This window comes from Pogona vitticeps, chromosome 6 (genome assembly GCF_051106095.1).
Source record: "Pogona vitticeps strain Pit_001003342236 chromosome 6, PviZW2.1, whole genome shotgun sequence".
Lineage (NCBI taxonomy): Eukaryota > Metazoa > Chordata > Lepidosauria > Squamata > Agamidae > Pogona > Pogona vitticeps.
Window position 1 is genome coordinate 107,700,390 of NC_135788.1, and position 17,590 is coordinate 107,717,979.

Consider the following 17,590-nt stretch of genomic DNA (forward strand, 5'->3'; position numbering starts at 1 on the left):
GTACATTGATGCTTTTTCTCTCCCTGTCAGAATGTCTGTACACTGAACAAGGTCACGTCATGCAGTTATACAGTAGCTCCTAGATTTCCCAATCTTGTCTCTGACAAGCCAGCTTCTCTCTTACCTCTCCCCCATCCAGACTGTGGATGAAACACAGATCTACTCTGAGGCCGAGCTTCAGCGCTTTGAGGCGGAGTTGGCAGCTCAGGAGGCGGAGCTAGACCGACAAGCAGAGCACCTGCGCCAGCAGCACCAAGAACTTCAACAGCGACAGGTGGAACTTGATGCCCAGAAGAAGGAATATCAGCAGGTATGGAGCACCAGACCAGTGTTTCCTTGGGTTGCTCCCTATTGGAGGCAAATAAGCCCAGATGTCTGGGTCTTCTGTGACGAGAGTGAAGAGTGTCACTTTGTGGTGGTGAAAGTCAAAGGTGTTCCCTAGTGATTTATTGGAGGCTGCTTTCCCGTGGATCATACTACCTAAATGTGGACCGGCCCTACTGTTGCACAGTGTGGAACAGTTGCCCAAAACTACACAGGATGGCTCTTGTCACAGGAAGAGCACAGTGGGGAATCAAACTCCATCACCAGATATCTAAGCCACTAAGCTATCCCACCAGCTTATCGGAGGAAAAGAAGGTTATAAATCTAACTGGAGGAAAGATAACTATTGGTCCTTTCACCTTAGGCAACAAGGTCTCTTGGGCTTGACTGGCCTAATATAATATACTACGTCTCCATCACGGTCCCTCATTTGGGTTCTTATTTGGATTATTTGGGTTGGGAATTCATTAGCAACAGCCAGAAGATTCTGAAGGGAAGAAATGGAGTTCACAGTATCTGATGTCAAATTCAAATAGAGCTTGAAAGAGTTGCTTTTTTTGGATTATATGTCCCACAATCCCCCAGCCAGCATGACTGACTGGAGGTTTCGGGTTAAGCTCTAGCCAAATTGCTGCAGCTTCAGTAGGAATGAATGGTGGGAAAGGGGAGAACTAGCAGTGATTGTCTGTATATGAGCCTAACCTTCTCATCTTCCTACCCATACCAGGTGGTATTCCAGATGGAACAGAGAAAAGCTCAACAGCAGTCTGAGCAGGCGCCCCCAGCTGGACCTGGAGGAGAACTGAAATTTCAAGCCCAGCCACCTCACGCTGCCCCAGCAGGTAAGAGCTGGAACAGATGGTAATTGAAGATAGTCTTTGAAAAGGAGGAGATAGGTGACAAGTCTGGATCCTAGGCTTTAAAGAAAGGGGTGAACTGTATTCTGCCACTCCCAAGACTTCTTCCATTTTCATTGCCTCTTAAAGTGCCCTTTTAAAACAGTGGTTTTTAGCCATTGGTCCTCCAGCTGTTTTGGACTTCTGTTCTAAGAAGCTTCCAGTCAGATAGGAAAGAATTCTGGATCTTATATCTGGAAGCCCAGGGGGTACTTTAAACATCCTGTTGTGGTTTGTTAGAGAGGCAAAGAAGCAGATTAGTCTATTCAAGGAAAATTGAAGTGAAGTCTCTCTCCTGATTTTTTTTGTTTTTTGTTTTTGTATTGAACTCAATTCTCAGAATCCTCACATAGTACAAGAAAGGGGGAGTGGCACTGCTTAGGTATGGGAATAGAAAAATCCATTCCTTGGACTACATTGGGGGAAGGGGAGAATTCAGAGTTTTAGTCCAAATGTTTGGTTCTAAGCACTGTCTTTAAGCACCCAACCTCGGCTCCCCAGATGTTCCTGGACTAAAACTCCCAGAAGCCTTCACCACTAGCTGTGCTGGGCAAGGATTTCTGGGAGTTGCTGTCCAAGAACATTTGGGGACTCAGGTTTGGGAACCACTGGGTGTAGAACATCCCCAGTATATGGCTGTTGATCCTCTTCTTGGCAGCTTCCATAAGAAGGAGCCCATTGTATTTAGAGGGAATTAGTTCCATTTCCGACATTGGTGTGTGAGCGTGTGGGCAAGAAGAGGCCAAGAGAAAAATGGGGGCACAGTGTGTGGGTCATTACAGAAGCAAAGTTAAATGTGCAATGAATGCAGCAGAATCTCGACACGTCCAGTTGTCTTTTCTTTCCAGACCAGGCCGCTCCACCTGATTCCCAACCAGGAGTGCCAGAGCATCCTTCCCAGCAGAACCAGCCAGAAGCTGTTCAGAACCAGCCACATCCAGAAGTAGAGATCCAGTAGAGCACAGCTTGGAAATTGTGTGTATGTCTGAGTGACTTATATATTTTCCTTTTATCCTGGGGCGGGACACTACACAGAATTTGGGCTTCACGTGCCCTGTGGCCCCTTAACAGCTCCCCATCACCACTGTAAAAATTCAGCAGTAAATCACACAGCAGAAATTCAGCAACAATTTGGAAGATGCTTTTCAAATCAAGGACACTATGCTTGTTTTAAAGGGCTTTTTCCTTGCCTGCTGTCAGATTTCAACACTACAGCAGCAATGCAGAATGTGTGTCGCATGCAGCAGTGTCTGGGGTAGAAAATTGGCCCCAAGATCCACTGACACTTTGCACCCCTGCTGCATTCAGAGCAACCACTTTCCCTAGGACAGTGGTTGGGGGAAATGGGAAAGAAATTCTGTCTGTTATAAAGGCCAGTGGGAGGAGACTTAATATAGATGCCAGCCAGTCTATGCTTTTTTCCCCTCGTCCATTCATTTCCAGACAAGCAGAGAAGGGTATTTAAAATATTTCCTACTCCTTTGTATGAATCAGGACTCTGTGTTTCTCTCCAACCAGAACAGGCTTCTGAAGGAGCCCTTAAGTCAGAGGGCTCTGATGAGGAAGGTGATGGGTGGTGGTGGTGGTTGCTTTTTAGAAGGATGAGGAAGGGGAAAAATGGGAAGAAAGATTTGTTGTCGTATAACTGTCCAGCCATTTTGCCAAAGTTTTGTTGATACTTATGGGTACATTAACAGACAGGGCACATGATGTCTCTTAAATGTAGTATACTATTGTACTTTTCTTTTCTCCCTTTTCTAATTGCAGTGTTACATCTTTTTTAGACAGAACAAATGTTGAGAACATTATTGTGGTGGAATAATTTGGATCCTTCTATTTAATAAAGCTGTTGAACCCTCCCTTTTGGTGTTCATTATTATTTCCTATTCATTCCTCGTCCTTCCTGATAGGATTATCTTACAGTGCATATTCGCTTAGAAGTGAGCCCTTGTGTTTGTCATGGTTTGCTCACTAAAATAAGTCAGATTAAGCTATCGTGGCCTTTCTTTCTTTTTTTCTTTTCTTTTCTTTTCTCTTTTCTTTTCTTCTTTTCTCTTCTCTTCTCTTCTCTTCTCTTCTCTTCTCTTTTCTTTTCTTTTCACAATATCATAGTTGCTTTTCTGATCCAGTGTAGATGTAAAGCCTCTGGAATGATGACCAATTTTCTCCTTTGTTGGTTCTGCAGTAAGCCACACTCCTCATTTACTACCACTACCCAAACACACACATGCTTGGAGACATATGCAGACACACAGACATTATTATCCTATCTATCTTTTTTGTAACCTGTTGTGGGTGTGGTTTTGAAAGACATGAGGTGTCACCTGTTACAAAAAGACTCAAAGCCACAAAGAAGCATTACCTAACCAAAACAATGTAGCAGCAGAAAAAGACTTGTTAACATCAGAGATATGTCAAAAACTTAACAGTAGGATCCCCAAATCTGCTAGGGATTTGTTCCAAGCCCCCCGTGGGTACTGAAAACCGTGGATAATAGCAATCTCCCCCTCTCTGCCCCCCACTCTCTCTGTGTGTAGTATGGTGTCCATATTACTTTACCCAGGCTTCATGCTCTGGAGAGGACACTCCTCGATTCAGAGCATGTTACCATAGTCTCTCGAGACTGAAGGATGCCTCTGTGTGTGTGTGTGTGTGTGTGTGTGTGTGTGTATAGATAGATATACTGTAGTATGGTAAAAGGAAAACAGGAAAAAAACATGCATTACAGAGAACATGCTATGTTTTCTTCACTAACAAGTATTCATAGCACAGCCTCTGGTTGCCTTTACTGACTTGTTCTGGTAATATTCTGAACATATTTTTTCTTTTACTACTTTTAATATTTTCAGACCGTGGATAATTGAGTCAGTGGATACCGATCCCGTGGATAAGGGGGTCCTGTATTCAAAAAAGCTTCAAACCAGCCCACAAGACTTGTTTAGTGGGGCAGGACAAGTTTTTTTGGCATTTGAAAAAATACATATTGGGAGTTCCTTCCCAGGCTGGTAGTAAAGGTGCCTCACTTCAAGGCTGCATTGCAGGGGGGAGGCAGGGCTGAAGAGGCCGGCTGGGGCCTGAGTGACACTGTGAGACCTTTTAGAGGGCAAGGAACACCCATTTGCAGAGAAACCCCAGTGGGGTTCTGCTTTGGGTCAGCAAAATGCCATGGGGCTGCCTCTCTAGGGGGCAGCCCTAGGCTCTTGAAAGAACATCTGTTTGTTTAAAACCACATGCTGCCAGTGCACAAGGCTTTCTTCCCTGAAGGCTGAGGTAATCAGCACACAGCTGTGCGCTCACGTGTTCAGATTCTTGTTTCAATAGGTGTCGTTTGCCTTCCTGTTTCCACCTTCCTAAGTTAGAAAATAAACAATGTGGGCGTAATAGAGATACAACCTGTTCCTTCTGTTAAGTTTCACCGCCTCCAGTGGACTCCACCCACGTGGTTTTCTGGGATCTTTCATAGTACCGTAGTTGCATGTGCCTGTTTGGGATATGGCCCTCTTCCCATTTTAACAATGTGGGAGAAGAGAGAGCTTTCAGATTTAATGTGATATTTCAGAAATAGTCAGGAGCAAAAACAGCATTGCCGTGTATGGAACAAACTGACTTTTAATGTAAAAGCATTTTTCAGCCTTTTCAGAGGCATTTTGAGCAGAATTTGTCAAGCTGTATTCTGTTGTGATTTTTTTAAACGTAGAACATAATAACTACACTTGCCTATAGCACTTAAAGTAATTAATAGTGTGTAGGCTCCCTGAGTGAGTTAGGTGTCTGGTTGTGGAGCCAAAGGTTGGGAGTTCGATTTCTACCTGAAAAACCCTGGAAAGGGTTGCCATAAGTCAGAATTGACTTGGCAGCACATGATTTATTAATATGTGGGGGATTTTGCCATAAATAGCAGTTTCAAAAACTCTGCAGCAAATGTGGAGATCTTTGAGAAGTAATTTCCTCATGACGCAGACAAGACCTTTGCCTTCCTTGCCGTGTGGTTAAACTTTAAACCCACAGAATGTTTCCAAAAGATTACAAATTGGTGAAGTCATCTTTGATAAGATACTACAATCCCTCTATACCCAAGTGGTCTCTGCCAGATTTGTCTTTAAAAAATGAGACAACCAGAGGTACACCAAAGGGCTGGATGGGAGTTGTAATCCGTAACCCGGTAAGAAGGATGGGGAAGGCTAAATTAAACTTTTGGAACCAAATCTTTCCTTCATCCCCAAAATCTTTAAATTGAGAGTGTTGCATGTGATCCATCTAGGCTTCACAGAACCATGGTATTGACAAGCACTTGTCTCCCTACATGGTTTATGTAATAAGGGTCAAAATCCTCTTGAACAGAGACGTCGACATAGTACATAACAGGCATCTATGGCACTTCCTTTTAGCCTTTTGTTTCTGTTCATGGAGTTTTCTTGGCAAAGAATCTGGAGTGGCTTTCCAATTCCTACTCCAGGTGGATTGCGTTTAGTCAGAACTCTCCACTATGATCTGTCCATCTTGGGTGTCCCAGCAGGGCATAGCCCATATCTTCTCTGAGTTACTCAAGCCCCTTCGCCACGACAAGGCAGCAATCCATGAAAGAAAGCTGACCGCCGAAGAACTGATGCTTTTGAATTGTGGTGCTGGAGGAGGCTCTTGAGAGTCCCCTGGACTGCAAGGAGAACAAACCTATCAATTCTAAAGGAAATCAACCCTGAGTGCTCACTGGAAGGACAGATCCTGAAGCTGAGGCTCCAATACTTTGGCCATCTCATGAGAAGAAAAGACTCACTGGAAAAGCCCCTGATGTTGGGAAAGTGTGAAGGAAAGAGGGGACGACAGACGACCAGATGGTTGGAAAGTGTCATCGAAGCTACCAACATGAATTTAACCCAACTCCGGGAGGCAGTGGAAGACAGGAGGGCCTGGCGTGCTCTTGTCCATGGGATCACGAAGAGTCGGACACGACTAAACATGGCACATCCTTAACCTGTGGCCATTTGCCTCCAGATTGATGCTGTTAGTGTTATGCCAGTGTAATTATACAAGTGGATTTGACCAAAATATTTTAACTCAGGCTCTCTTCTCTTCTTTGTCTTCTGCACCCGTTATTTTTGGACAGCCACTCACAGAGCTATTTGTAATGGCTCTCAGCTTAAGTTTGGCAACCATTTGTTTTCAAGGACTTGTGAACCAGTCACAGTTGCTATGCCGGACTGCATTCCAAACGTATGAGAGGGATTCCAGCTTATTGTCACAAGGCTATTTATGTATACTGTTGGTGTGATTCAAGCTGTATTACCCAGCTTAGTTCCCTCAGTTCCATTCTTTGAGTAAACCTGACTTTCTACCTACTTTGCTTGTTAAAGCTAGAATTGTGTTTTATAGTTTTGAGGTAAAATGAGGCATGCATGAGGAAGAGAGCAGTTGGCCCAAATATGAGAGGTGTTTTGATTTTGCTGGCTTTCATAAAACTAGTAATCAGAACATTTATTAATTATTATTTGGGGTACTTGTATGTTACCCTCCAACCAGCTGGTTTCCAGGATAATTTAACAATTAGATTTTTTTAAAAAAACTGAATAAAAATTAACTTTTTAAAAAAATCAGCAATTGAAAGCAGATTAAAAGAGCTGAAACCCAGAGCTTAAAAGGACTGAGTGAACAAAAGATCATCATCCAACAACCAAGGCTTTCAAGAAAAGGAAGAATAACTGTCATATTTTGGGTTTTTTTAAAAAGACTTGATATGCGTGTATTTTTGGAGAATGTTTTGAATCTGTTTATAAACATTTTAAACTTGTTCTAAGTTTTTATTTTTATTATTTTAACTTTACCTTGGGAGGTAGAAAAGTAGGTAGAAATGCATCAAAGAAATATTTTAAATAAGTAAATGAAATGTGATAAAGTAGGCACCTGGTGAGCCACTCTGGAGAGAAGGCTCTAAAAATGAGGTGCCACCACAGAAAAGGCTCTTTCAGCTAAAACTAAAAACATAAACAAAACAGATGGTAAAACTAGATAGGTGGTGGATTTCCTGTTAAATGTTGGCACCCTTTTAAAAATTCCATTTGCTTCCAGAACACCAGATACAGTCCAGGAACCTGAAGTCTTGAAATAAAAGTTCTCTTAGATACTGCCAGCCCACCAGGGTCTACCAGAAGGAAAGATCTATAGTTCAGTGGTAGAGGATAAGCTTTGCATACAAAAGAAGAGTTGCAAGTTCAATCTCTGGCTTCTTCAGTACAGCTGGGAAATTGTGTCTGAAAGGCCTGGAGCATTTTTGCCTGTTAGTATAGATGGAGCACATGTGGTCCTTCCATCATGCCTAGCTAGTCAACATCAAGGAATGATGAGTATTGCAGTCCAAAACCATCTAGAGGACCACACATTGTCTATTGTTGTTGCAGACATTTCAATCCTTCAAGAAAAATCTCCAGTTCATGAATGCGAGATATTGCTTCTGTATTCCATGATTCAAAATGCCTGGGCTTGCAATATCATGTCCTTGTTGACAGCAGGAAAAAGGATACCAAGACTTACATAACAAAAGCTAGCCTAAATGTTGACAACATCAATGTCAACAGTTGAGATAGTCTCTAGACTCTCTAGGATCCGCTCTTCTGCTCTCTCCCACTCACAGACAGCAAAACGGGAAATGCCAGAATGTGACATTCTTCTTTAAAATCGATTAACCACATTTCACCGAAACACAAAGCAGTGGTGGCTCTTTTTTCTTTCTTTTTTCTTTTTGGCACAGACAGACACTGTACAACAGATTCCTGCTTCTTATAACTTTGCACATTTGAGTTATCCAATGAAGTTGAATGGTGGGAAAGTCAGGAGTCACTTCTTCACAACAATATACACCTAATTGAATAACAATATACACCTAAACTTAAGATTTGCTACCATAACATATAGTGATGGCCCTCTACTTTGAGTACCGTACCTATATGTTAAGAAATAGAGACTGGGAAAATTGCTGGAGGACAACACTATCAGTGGCTTCTGGTCTGGATACAATATCTCACATCAGCTATGAAAGGTGTTTGCCTCTTTGGGATTCCCATAAGCAACTGGTTGCCCACTGTGGGAAACAGGACACCGGATTAGAAGGGCCTTCCACCCAATTTAGTAGGATGAGTTTTATTTATTTATAATCAGTAAATGAGTAAATGCAAGAAGACTGGAGGGAAAATAAATTATTTTAATAAAAATAATTGCAGCTACAACTATAACAACAGAGTATACAAATGAATGATCAGGTACTTATTATACATTATGAAAAAAATAACATACTGTCTCCCTGCCAGTGGGAGCTCACACCAAAAATTTAATAAACACTTTTAATTTAAGAGAAAACGTGCCTTCAAGATATTGGCACAAGCTACTCAAGGCTTGGTCTGAGAGATACTGAGCTTGTAAAACAACCCCCCCCCACCAAATATTCACAATGACAGGAATAGGGGACAGTGTGGGCTTTCAGGAACTGGGCATCATGTTGAATTGAGAAGTGACTTAAAAGACAAGTAAGGAGTTGTCTGGGGGCGCAAAAGAGCACTCCCCCCATCTCCTCTGCCAAAAGAATTCAAATAAAAATGTTGCAACAATGCACTAGGCCTATGAAATGCATGTGCAACAGCAAATACTCCACCTTTGAAACAAAACCTCTCTCAAACACATACAAACTTGCATTGTTACCATTGTGGACATAATTCAGGTCTGAACTGAAGCAGCAACAGCAGCTTAACATCAGTGCCTTTATTCAGAAATCAAAAGAGCCAGCTGATTTCTCCATCTCCAAACCACAAAACTCAGTCTCACCCACAGGGAAGTTTGAACCCAAACCCAGATGAGCGATTTATCTCACTATGTCGTAGTCTAGTAGACAGCGTTTCAAAGGTTATGATGACTACGGAGACATTTCTGTGTTTAAACACCCACTTCTATGAATGAATGCAAGGTTGGGAAGGAGTGACACTGTCCAACTCTGCCTTCAGATCCCATCGGGATTCCTTAGTGCTAGGAAGGTTTTGAATTGACTATCATTCTGTTGCCTAGCAAAATTCCAGAATCTTTTACCCAAATTCAAACACAGATTGTTTGCTCCATAGTCACCACCTTGAAAAGCCATTTCATCTCTGGTCTTGCAGACAGAGCTTCTTCGCTGCAGCAGAAGGAGGAACGAGAGATGTGTCCGTGCTGTCATCTTCCTGAAAAGAATCTGAAACCCCGTGGATCCTTCTCCATACTTTAGCCCGGTGCTCCATTCCTAGACAAGGCTCCAGGATGTCTCCCAATTCTCCAATCCTCCGACGGAAACGGCAGCGGTCACGGGCCATTTCCTCCCAAGGACCTCGGCGCGCAGACCGGGACGCATAATCCCACACCACCAGTGGATGGACCCTGACCACTGGAGAGAATCGAACCTAAAGGTAAAAGAAAAAGATGATGAGGTTTCCAGATTACTTCCCAGCAAGATTTTAACTCCATTTTTGAATTGTGCTGAGTCGCAACCTCCCTTAAATTGCTCTTACCATCCACACGGAAATGTTTAATTATCCCACAATAAAAATAGTACACATGCCATCAAGTCAATTCTGACTTATGGGAGACCCTTTTCAGTGTTTTCCAGGCAGAGAATATTCAGAAGTGGTTTACTACTCCCTTCTTCTGGAGCTGCCTTGGGGCTGTGCAGCTTTCCCAAGGCTACACAGGCTGGCGCTACTCACAGGAGGCACAGCGAGGAATCGAACTCCCAACCTCTGTCTCCACAGCCAGATACCTTAAACCACTGAGCTATCCAGCCATTATCATTATCTCACAAGCTGGAACAAACTGAATTGTTGCAAAACACAAAGAGCAAGAAACCCCCACCCCCAGCACCTGCCAGTGAAGGAAAAAAACAACAACAAATAAATGTGGAAGAAGACTGGGCTGAGTTGCTTTAGGATGTACCGGTATGTCACATAGTCATCTGGAAAAATACTGAATCTAACTGTGCCAAATGCAATGTGATGTGCATTATTTGCCAATGTGGTCACCCCTTCAGTGCAAAGCAAAACGAACCCAAGTTATTTTAACATCACATCTCAGGCAAGACTGTCTTGCCTTCAAGATATTTGTGTAAGTTACGAAAGGCTTCGCCTGAAATATAGAGTCCGATGCCATTTGTAAGGACAGTGTGTCCCATGCTTCTGTGCTTATTCCAGACATTAAGAAACACGGGAGCTTCTGGAGGAGATCAGAGTCCTTTATTTGGCACAAATGTCAAGCCTCTGCCCCTCTCTCAGTGGGTCAAAGGGAGGTAACCTGGGGTCCTTTTTGACTGCAGCTCCATGGGCCCAAGGCAGCAGCCACCAATGAGCAGAGATAATACAACATCTGTAGTATCAGGGGGGCAGCATATTGGTTTGTTTTATGTGTATCTTGCCTTTCCTGGTTTTCGTCTCAATTTCTGTCCCCACAACAACCTTCTGAGAGACAAACTTACCATGTGAGAATCATGCTCAAATGGTCTCCTCAAATCCTCCTCCAACAGCCTAGCAACTACATCTGGCTTACTCTGAGTGCTGAATGAGGACAGCAGTAACTCCCTATTATAGCCCAGAGAGAAGCTGATAACCCCTCACCCTTTCCTCCTGTGTATGTTGGAACGGCCCTCAAGGCTGACTACACCATATTTCCGCCCCTTTCCTGACTTTCTACCTGAAAAAACAACAACTGGATGCTGCCATGAAAGCCCTGGAAGTTACATCACGGGATCTAAAGGTCATTCCTTCCCTGCCTCCACCTATATAGTACTTGGCACATCTGGATTAGATACAGCTTCCCAAAAACTAGGGAGCAAGTACTCTGCCCATGCTCAGAGGCACATTTCATGTGTGTCTCCACACTCCAGGGGCAAATTCGAAATTATATTCCACTCCCACATTCATAAGCATTGTCTCCCATAAGTTCCTCGACAAACTAAAACGCACACAGGAGAAAACAACTATTTGTTGGTTTTATAGGGAGCAGCAGAGGTGAGCTAGCTGTGCCCTGCAACCCTGTAGGCTTGACCCACGCCTATCCCCACCCCACACACAAGCATGAAACTACTATTAAGACCCGCCTACCCCAGTTACCAAACCGCTGCTCAGCTTTCTATAGATCTGCAAGTAACTGGAGGTTGGTCGTTTCCTACGAGAAGTAGGAGGGGCAGCACCAAGCTAAGAAGGGACACAGCTGGGAAAATGTGTCATCCTTGCATCATTCACATCCATGCTGGACATCTAGTATTGCATGGTGGTTGCCAGCTATTTCAAGGTTTTCTCTTCAAAGGGTGAAACCACAGTGTGGGGCAGGGGTGGCACAGTTAAGCCTAAAGGAGATACTGAGAGAAACTGAACTTGGGAGTCACAGAGCAAAAAGTGTGAACCATCTTTATAATAAGGGGATGAGAAAGTTCAGGAGGGGGAGGATAATTCTATTTAGCAGAGTATTACAGAAAGAGCACTTTATAAATTTATTTATTTGAGGGAGGGGAATGAAAGTTGAAGTCTAACGCAACTGAGGACAGCTGGGAGTTGTAGTTTAGACAGCAATTCTTCCAAACTCTTGAGATCTATAGATCTCCAAGTGTAGGAGCCCTCCTCACTGGTAAAGTCCTATGCCACCCTAAATGTACCACCATGAGAGCTTTTTCAGACTGTACCCCATTCACCTGTGATTAAAATTCTTTGGATTTTAGGCACCAGAAAAACCACTTATGTTCTTTCTTTTCTGGGCACTGAATGGTTTTTAAAACATCTTTCAAGGCTCTGGTAAATAATTTAAACTCTTCTGGTCTGCAACTTCTGTTGAGAGAGATTTTTTATCTGGAATTTTATATCTGTTTTTAAACACGCTGTATGCTGCTTTGACTGAAGAAAAGGGGACAGCAAGGCAGAAGCAGAATTGTTTCAAATAAATAGGGCACATCCAAGCTATGCCTGCTGAATGTTTGCCTCTGGACCAACTATCCTACCTCTTCACTCTACCCTCTACATAAATGAGAAAGGCCACAATAAGCCTAACCACCACTTTTTGCACAAAAAGCATAATTAAAGTGATACAAATTATGACTACTTCTCAAACACTGACGAATAAAGCAGCTAATTTTAATCCAGGTTATTGACAGAGAAGGACAAGGCTAATTATGTTAGTTACTCCTAATTATAGAGTAGCAAAGAACCAGTAATCAGTTTTTGAACCTTCTCCTCGAGTTTCAACCTATGTTGAACTTCGGAGTTCTGGTTAGTCAACAAAAAGTATTTTAAACGGCTTACCTTCTTGACTACCTGGTTTTGCTCCTGAGAAACTGGTGGTGTTTCTTTGGTGAAAAGATCCTCATTTTTCCTTGAGTCTGGTTGGCAGCATTTGTGAGCTGAAGATCTATGGTTCACTTTTGGGGCCTTTTTGGGCCATAGTTGCTTTGGCGGATTGATCGACTCCTCCGGTTTCGGGTCCAACTTTGACAGATAAAAAGAGACTGTGATTTCCTGCCGATTCTTGGGCTCAGGTGGGGCAGCAGTGGGGGGCCTGCGAGGCTGAATGGTCTTGGAAAAACAGAGTGGATGGAAAGGATCCTTGTTCATAAAGAAACTGCCACATGTGTTCTCATCTTCATGTAGCGTGTCATCTTTTAATTGCAAGATTTTCATTCCTGAATCACAGCCCTCTACAGACATTCTGGAGCATCCACTCTCTTCCAACTCATCCCACCAGTCCTCTGAATCATCCTCATCATCTGTCTCTTCTTCTGATGGGCTGTAGAACAGGGACATGACAAGGGAGCTTCTGGAACCCTGGGCCATGGCTGACGTTTCTGAGTTGAGGACATCTTCAGCTTCATCTTTCGTGTTCATTTCTACCTGTTCAGCATCATTTAGGAAGTCAGGTGGATTTTCTAAGCTATAATCTTCCTGCATCGCCAAATCCTCATAGAAGAGTTGGTTGTCCTTTCTTTCTTGGGAAACAGGGGTACTTTCCAAACTTTGCCAAAGGTCCCCTTCAAAGTTCTCTAGGTCTCCTTGGTGGCTGGAGTCACCTGGCAGGTTTTTTCCAAAACATCCATCAATCCCCAAGCTCATTTGGGGATGGATACAATCTCCCAATTCTTCCTTGTAGAGCTCTCTCTGGCTCATGATGTCTTCTAGGTCCATGCTGTCTTCTTCTGATGAAGGTTCCCAATTACTCTCCCAGTTCAGAAAGATGGAGGGACTCATGACACACAGTTCAGAAATGCCTTCTTTTTCCAAATATATCTTATCCATCTCAGCTTTTCCAAAGGTAGGTGAATGATACTTTCGAAAGTGACCAGAGCAGTTATCTTCAACAAAGCTTTCTATAGCCTCCATTGTACACCTTTCGTTATTGTTCACAATGAGAAATTCTAGATGATCTTTCAGGTATTGCTGCTCCATTTTGCTTCCGTCGCTTCCAAGTCCTTCCCCCTCAAAGAGTCTCATTGTCTTCTCCAAGATGGCCATGGCCCCTTGGGCCATGCCCTTCAAAATAGCTGCCATCAAGTTTGCAGGAAAATTCTGCCAGAGGTGCAGATATTTCTTCAAACAGTCCATAGCAAACTGAACCATCCGCCCAAGCACCATGATCCCAACATTCGCTTTAGCAGCAGGGGTGGGTCTGCTCGATTCTGGAGGTAGAGATTTAGCCACCCTGAGTCCAAAAGGATTGCCGCAAATCAGCATCGTAGCTGTATTTTGACGGTGTGAGGTCAACTGGCTGAATGTGATGCACGGTGGCATTTTAGGTCTGAAAAGAAGCAGAAGGCAGATTCCAGGATGGTTAAAACAAGAGCAAGAATCCACAGGGTTAGAACCACAAAACAGTCTTCCCTAAGGTAAGACTTACGCATCTGGTCTAGCACAGCAGAGGGGAGGAACATGTAGTCCTTCGGATGATGTTGGGCTGCAGTTCCTTTTGTTCCCAGCCAGTGTCGCGAATGATGAAGGGGGTTGTAGTCCAACAACATCAGGAGACCCAACTTAGCCTTTTCCAGTCCTCTGCTGTCCAGATGTGCCAGATCATAGTCTCCAACATCTCCCAGAAGTACAATTACTGGAATAATGGCAATTTGTGCCCCCCTCCAGTATTTCTGTACTGGCTATTCTTGCTAGGCAAGTTGTGATTGAAATCATTTTTTAAAAAATCACTGATTTTTATCCACCCGGGTGGCAAGTCTAAGTCCATTAATAGCTGAAGCGCTGCCAGCTGTCACATGATTTGGATGAATATTAGCACAACTATTTTAAAAACTTGAACTAAGGGAGGTTAAACTATTCAAGTCTACCTGAAATCCACCTGGAAGATCTGCCCCTAATTCCAAAGTGTGCAAGAAAAAGTTGTTTATACTTGGTGAGGCAACAAGAGCATTCTATACATCCTCAGAGCCATTATTACTAAATCATGTATTCCAGGAATGTATCTTGGCGTGGATGACAGATTCCAAGATTGAACCCTAAAGCGAGTGGGTTATGGCATCTGGATTGGTTAGATGGGCAGCTGCATTCTTCCCGAGATCACCTCAGGGAAATCGTAACTCCAACACATGTCAGAACATGTTTGTTTTTTTAGACTACAAAGTCAATGGTTGATTCTGGCCAGGGGATATACTAGTTGGAAGATCCAGGAAAGAGAAACCCCCCAAAAAGTAATGTTTCCATGTTTTTCACAAGGAACGTGAGGTGTATTATGAAAAGCACTCTCGGAATAAAGATTCCAGAAGCAGAAGAGGAACTGGAAAGTTTAGACAACGAGGGGGAGGGAAGGAACTGGAATCTAGCCCCCCAAGGCTTTTTTATCCCACAGTTCCAACACGATTCCTTCGGGCCCCCTCTCTGTGCCTCAGTTTGCCTCTCTTGTTTCCTATGGATCATCTCCCGGTCTGAAAGATGTAGGTTGACTTAATTCAGGGCGCGCCCCAAACAAGCTCCAGCAAGTGCCCCTGGAACGCTGGCAACACCCCAGTCCGGAAGCAGGAGGGGAAGAACCTCTCTCTCTCTCACACACACACACACACACACCGTCGGGAAGTTGGCTGTGCAGCTGCTGCTGGGGAGAGAGGAAGGACGACAAACCCGCTGACCCACAACAGGTTAGATCTAGATATGGGAGTGGGCGGGGGGGAGATGATAAGGGGGGGGGGAAAGGGAGGGGAATATACACTTTGAAAAGTCCTAAATACTATGAGAGGACTCACGTGTGCAGAAACAGAACATCTAGCACAAAACAGTGGGAAACCCGTAACCATCAGAGACCTCTCTGAAACGAAAAGGGACTCATTGCGATGTTTATTTTCTCTTCCATCTGATTTTCTTTTTCTTTTTTTGTTCTGTGGTCTTTCTCAAGCTAAAGGGTAATGGGGGTGAAGAGCAAATGTAGAAAAAGACAGAGTTCAGGGACCTTGGGAGCAAAGAGGATAAAGTCCTGTGCTAGGATAAGGCCCTTCGGAGGAAGCAGAATACAGAGAGGGAAGGATGCTGGGTCCTGACCAGAGGGGCCTGGAGCTCAGAGGCGGAATGTGGGCTTAGTTTTCGTATGCAAGAATTCAGTACATGGGCAGAGTGGAGAAGCAGCAAAGAAAGAAAATATGTGGTAGACCTCGCAGGGGGAGCCAGGCTGACGGGTAGAAGGATAAAGAAGTGCTAGATTTAGAGGACGAGAAGAAGAAAAAACACCAGAAGATTTTTCTTCTATGGGAAGAAGAAAAACATCCTTCAGAGAGGAGACAAACCGAATTCCTGATTGTCATGTGATGGGGTTGGGGCAGAACAAAAATAAAATGGAGCACCACACGAGGGGTTCAGTTTGGGAGGCTACAGGAAAGGGTTGTCTGGAGGGAGGACCAGATTATATACCGTACATTGAAATAGGCCGACTGTACCAGATTATGAAGAACTTAAAATGTAATTTTTAAAAACTAAATGTTATGCATTGTGCAACTATAACAATAATACTCCTTTTTAGTAACTCGCTATTGCTCTGGAGCCTCAGAATGTTAATCCCCTCCTTGAGGATCTTCCTATAGGGATAAAACCGTTCCTGGGGTATAAATTTGTGGGGTGGGGGGGGCAGAAGAACCGCCTCTTGTTTGAATCTACAGTAGACAGTTTCAGGAACTGGATTAAGCCAGACCGGGTCCTCTGCAGCCATGAAAAGCTGGTTCGGTTTGGGTGGATATGCCAAGAGGCCAAGACAGAAGGGGAGCGGGGCCAGGGGAGCGGATTACACCCCAAGAAGGAAGCTGGGGCGGGAGGGGGGTAGCTAGGACGCCTGGGTTCTCTTAAAATTACAAAAGAATAACAAAACGAGGCGCCACTGCACGCCTGGGCGTTAGTGGTTGGGAAACAATAGCTCCGGTTTTGTTTTGAAAAATCGGCGGGTGGGACGCCTTTGCCCCCCAAAAAACAGAAGAACGAACGTGGGAATCGGGACTCCTGGGGTCAGGAAGAGGGCTAGAAAGAAAGCCAAGGAAAGGCTGTCTGTCTACCAGCATTAGGGGCTAAAAGCAGGGACAAGAACTTCCGAGGACATGGAACCTAATTATCTAATTATGGGGTTACCTTCCCCGCCCTGCTCACCTCCGGAATGTTAACCCGTGACGAACTCGCTCCAGCAAGCGGCTGCGGGGTTAACGCGGATCAGGAGTCGAATCGCCGGCTTCCCACGACCACGCTTGTTCGTCTCGGTAGAATCCATTTCGCCCGATAGAGAACGACTACGCGATGCTCTTTTTCTGGCTTCTCAACATGGAATAAGAATGTTTAGGTGTCACGTCCTGGCAACGCACTCTTTATAAATAGCGGAGTGGGGGGGGAAGGTGACGTCATTGCTTTGTGACGTTAAGGAACGGAGGGTGTGGCCATGTTGAAAGACAGCCCGACCGCCGGGAAGGCTCGCGAGTTTCCTAGGAAAGGGGCGGGCGGGAAATAACGCGGCGCTCTCTAGGTCACGAGGGGTCAAAAACCGAAAAACGAATTATTTTTCTCTCCCCTTTTGTCGGTCAAAGAAACGCGTTCGAAATACAGTAGTGGATAATTCCTACTTTCGTTTTCCACTTCACTCATTCGAAATCTGGAAGTTGTGGGTGGTGGCAACTGGACTTCTTTCTTGTTAAATTGAAACGTTTCGTTAGTCATCCAAGTAGCTTCTTCGGTCTAACAAGAACTCCAGTTGCCATGACTCTTCTTCCAGAGAATCACACCTGAATGACTAAAAATCTTCACAGATATACTGTCTTTCTAAAGTAGCTCTGTATTGAAACAAAGATTAAGAGAGTCACCCAGGGCTCTTTAAAGACTTAACACATTTGAACTTTTGTGGACTTTTGTGGCTTATGAATG

The 17,590-nt window shown here is 44.0% G+C and overlaps 3 protein-coding genes and 1 long non-coding RNA gene across 19 annotated transcripts in view; 2 read left to right on the forward strand and 2 right to left on the reverse strand.

Annotated features, from left to right (window-relative positions):
- NUCB1 (nucleobindin 1) overlaps positions 1 to 9,794 on the forward strand; it is a 22,422-nt gene extending 12,628 nt beyond the window's left edge. For 9 of the 15 annotated variants that reach the window (XM_078377010.1, XM_020792787.3, XM_072976700.2 and 6 more), the window contains 3 exons: positions 140 to 310; positions 1,052 to 1,166; positions 2,069 to 3,079. In XM_078377010.1, coding sequence (XP_078233136.1) covers positions 140 to 310; positions 1,052 to 1,166; positions 2,069 to 2,178 — 396 coding nt within the window. In that variant the 3' untranslated portion in view covers positions 2,179 to 3,079. Of the gene's footprint in view, positions 1 to 139; positions 311 to 1,051; positions 1,167 to 2,068; positions 3,080 to 9,358 lie in introns of those variants that run through there. The other 6 variants (XM_078377013.1, XM_078377011.1, XM_078377012.1 and 3 more) reach the window with 2 other exon arrangements.
- Positions 1 to 17,590, reverse strand: part of LOC110078583 (uncharacterized) — a 301,586-nt gene that overhangs the window by 115,751 nt on the left and 168,245 nt on the right. The window lies entirely within an intron of this gene.
- Positions 8,393 to 17,086, reverse strand: PPP1R15A (protein phosphatase 1 regulatory subunit 15A). Its single transcript, XM_020792719.3, has 3 exons — positions 16,829 to 17,086; positions 12,515 to 14,000; positions 8,393 to 9,634 (listed from the first exon to the last, which is right to left on the reverse strand). Exons 2-3 carry the CDS (start codon positions 13,991 to 13,993, stop codon positions 9,341 to 9,343), a joined length of 1,773 nt encoding a protein of 590 aa, XP_020648378.3. The 5' UTR covers positions 13,994 to 14,000; positions 16,829 to 17,086; the 3' UTR covers positions 8,393 to 9,340.
- Positions 14,127 to 17,590, forward strand: part of PLEKHA4 (pleckstrin homology domain containing A4) — a 58,648-nt gene continuing 55,184 nt past the window's right edge. Inside the window, exon 1 of one of the 2 annotated variants that reach the window (XM_020792716.3) lies at positions 14,127 to 15,342. The gene's annotated coding sequence lies outside the window, so the exon portion shown is untranslated. The remainder of the gene's footprint in view (positions 15,343 to 17,590) is intronic. The other variant, XM_078377008.1, reaches the window with a different exon arrangement.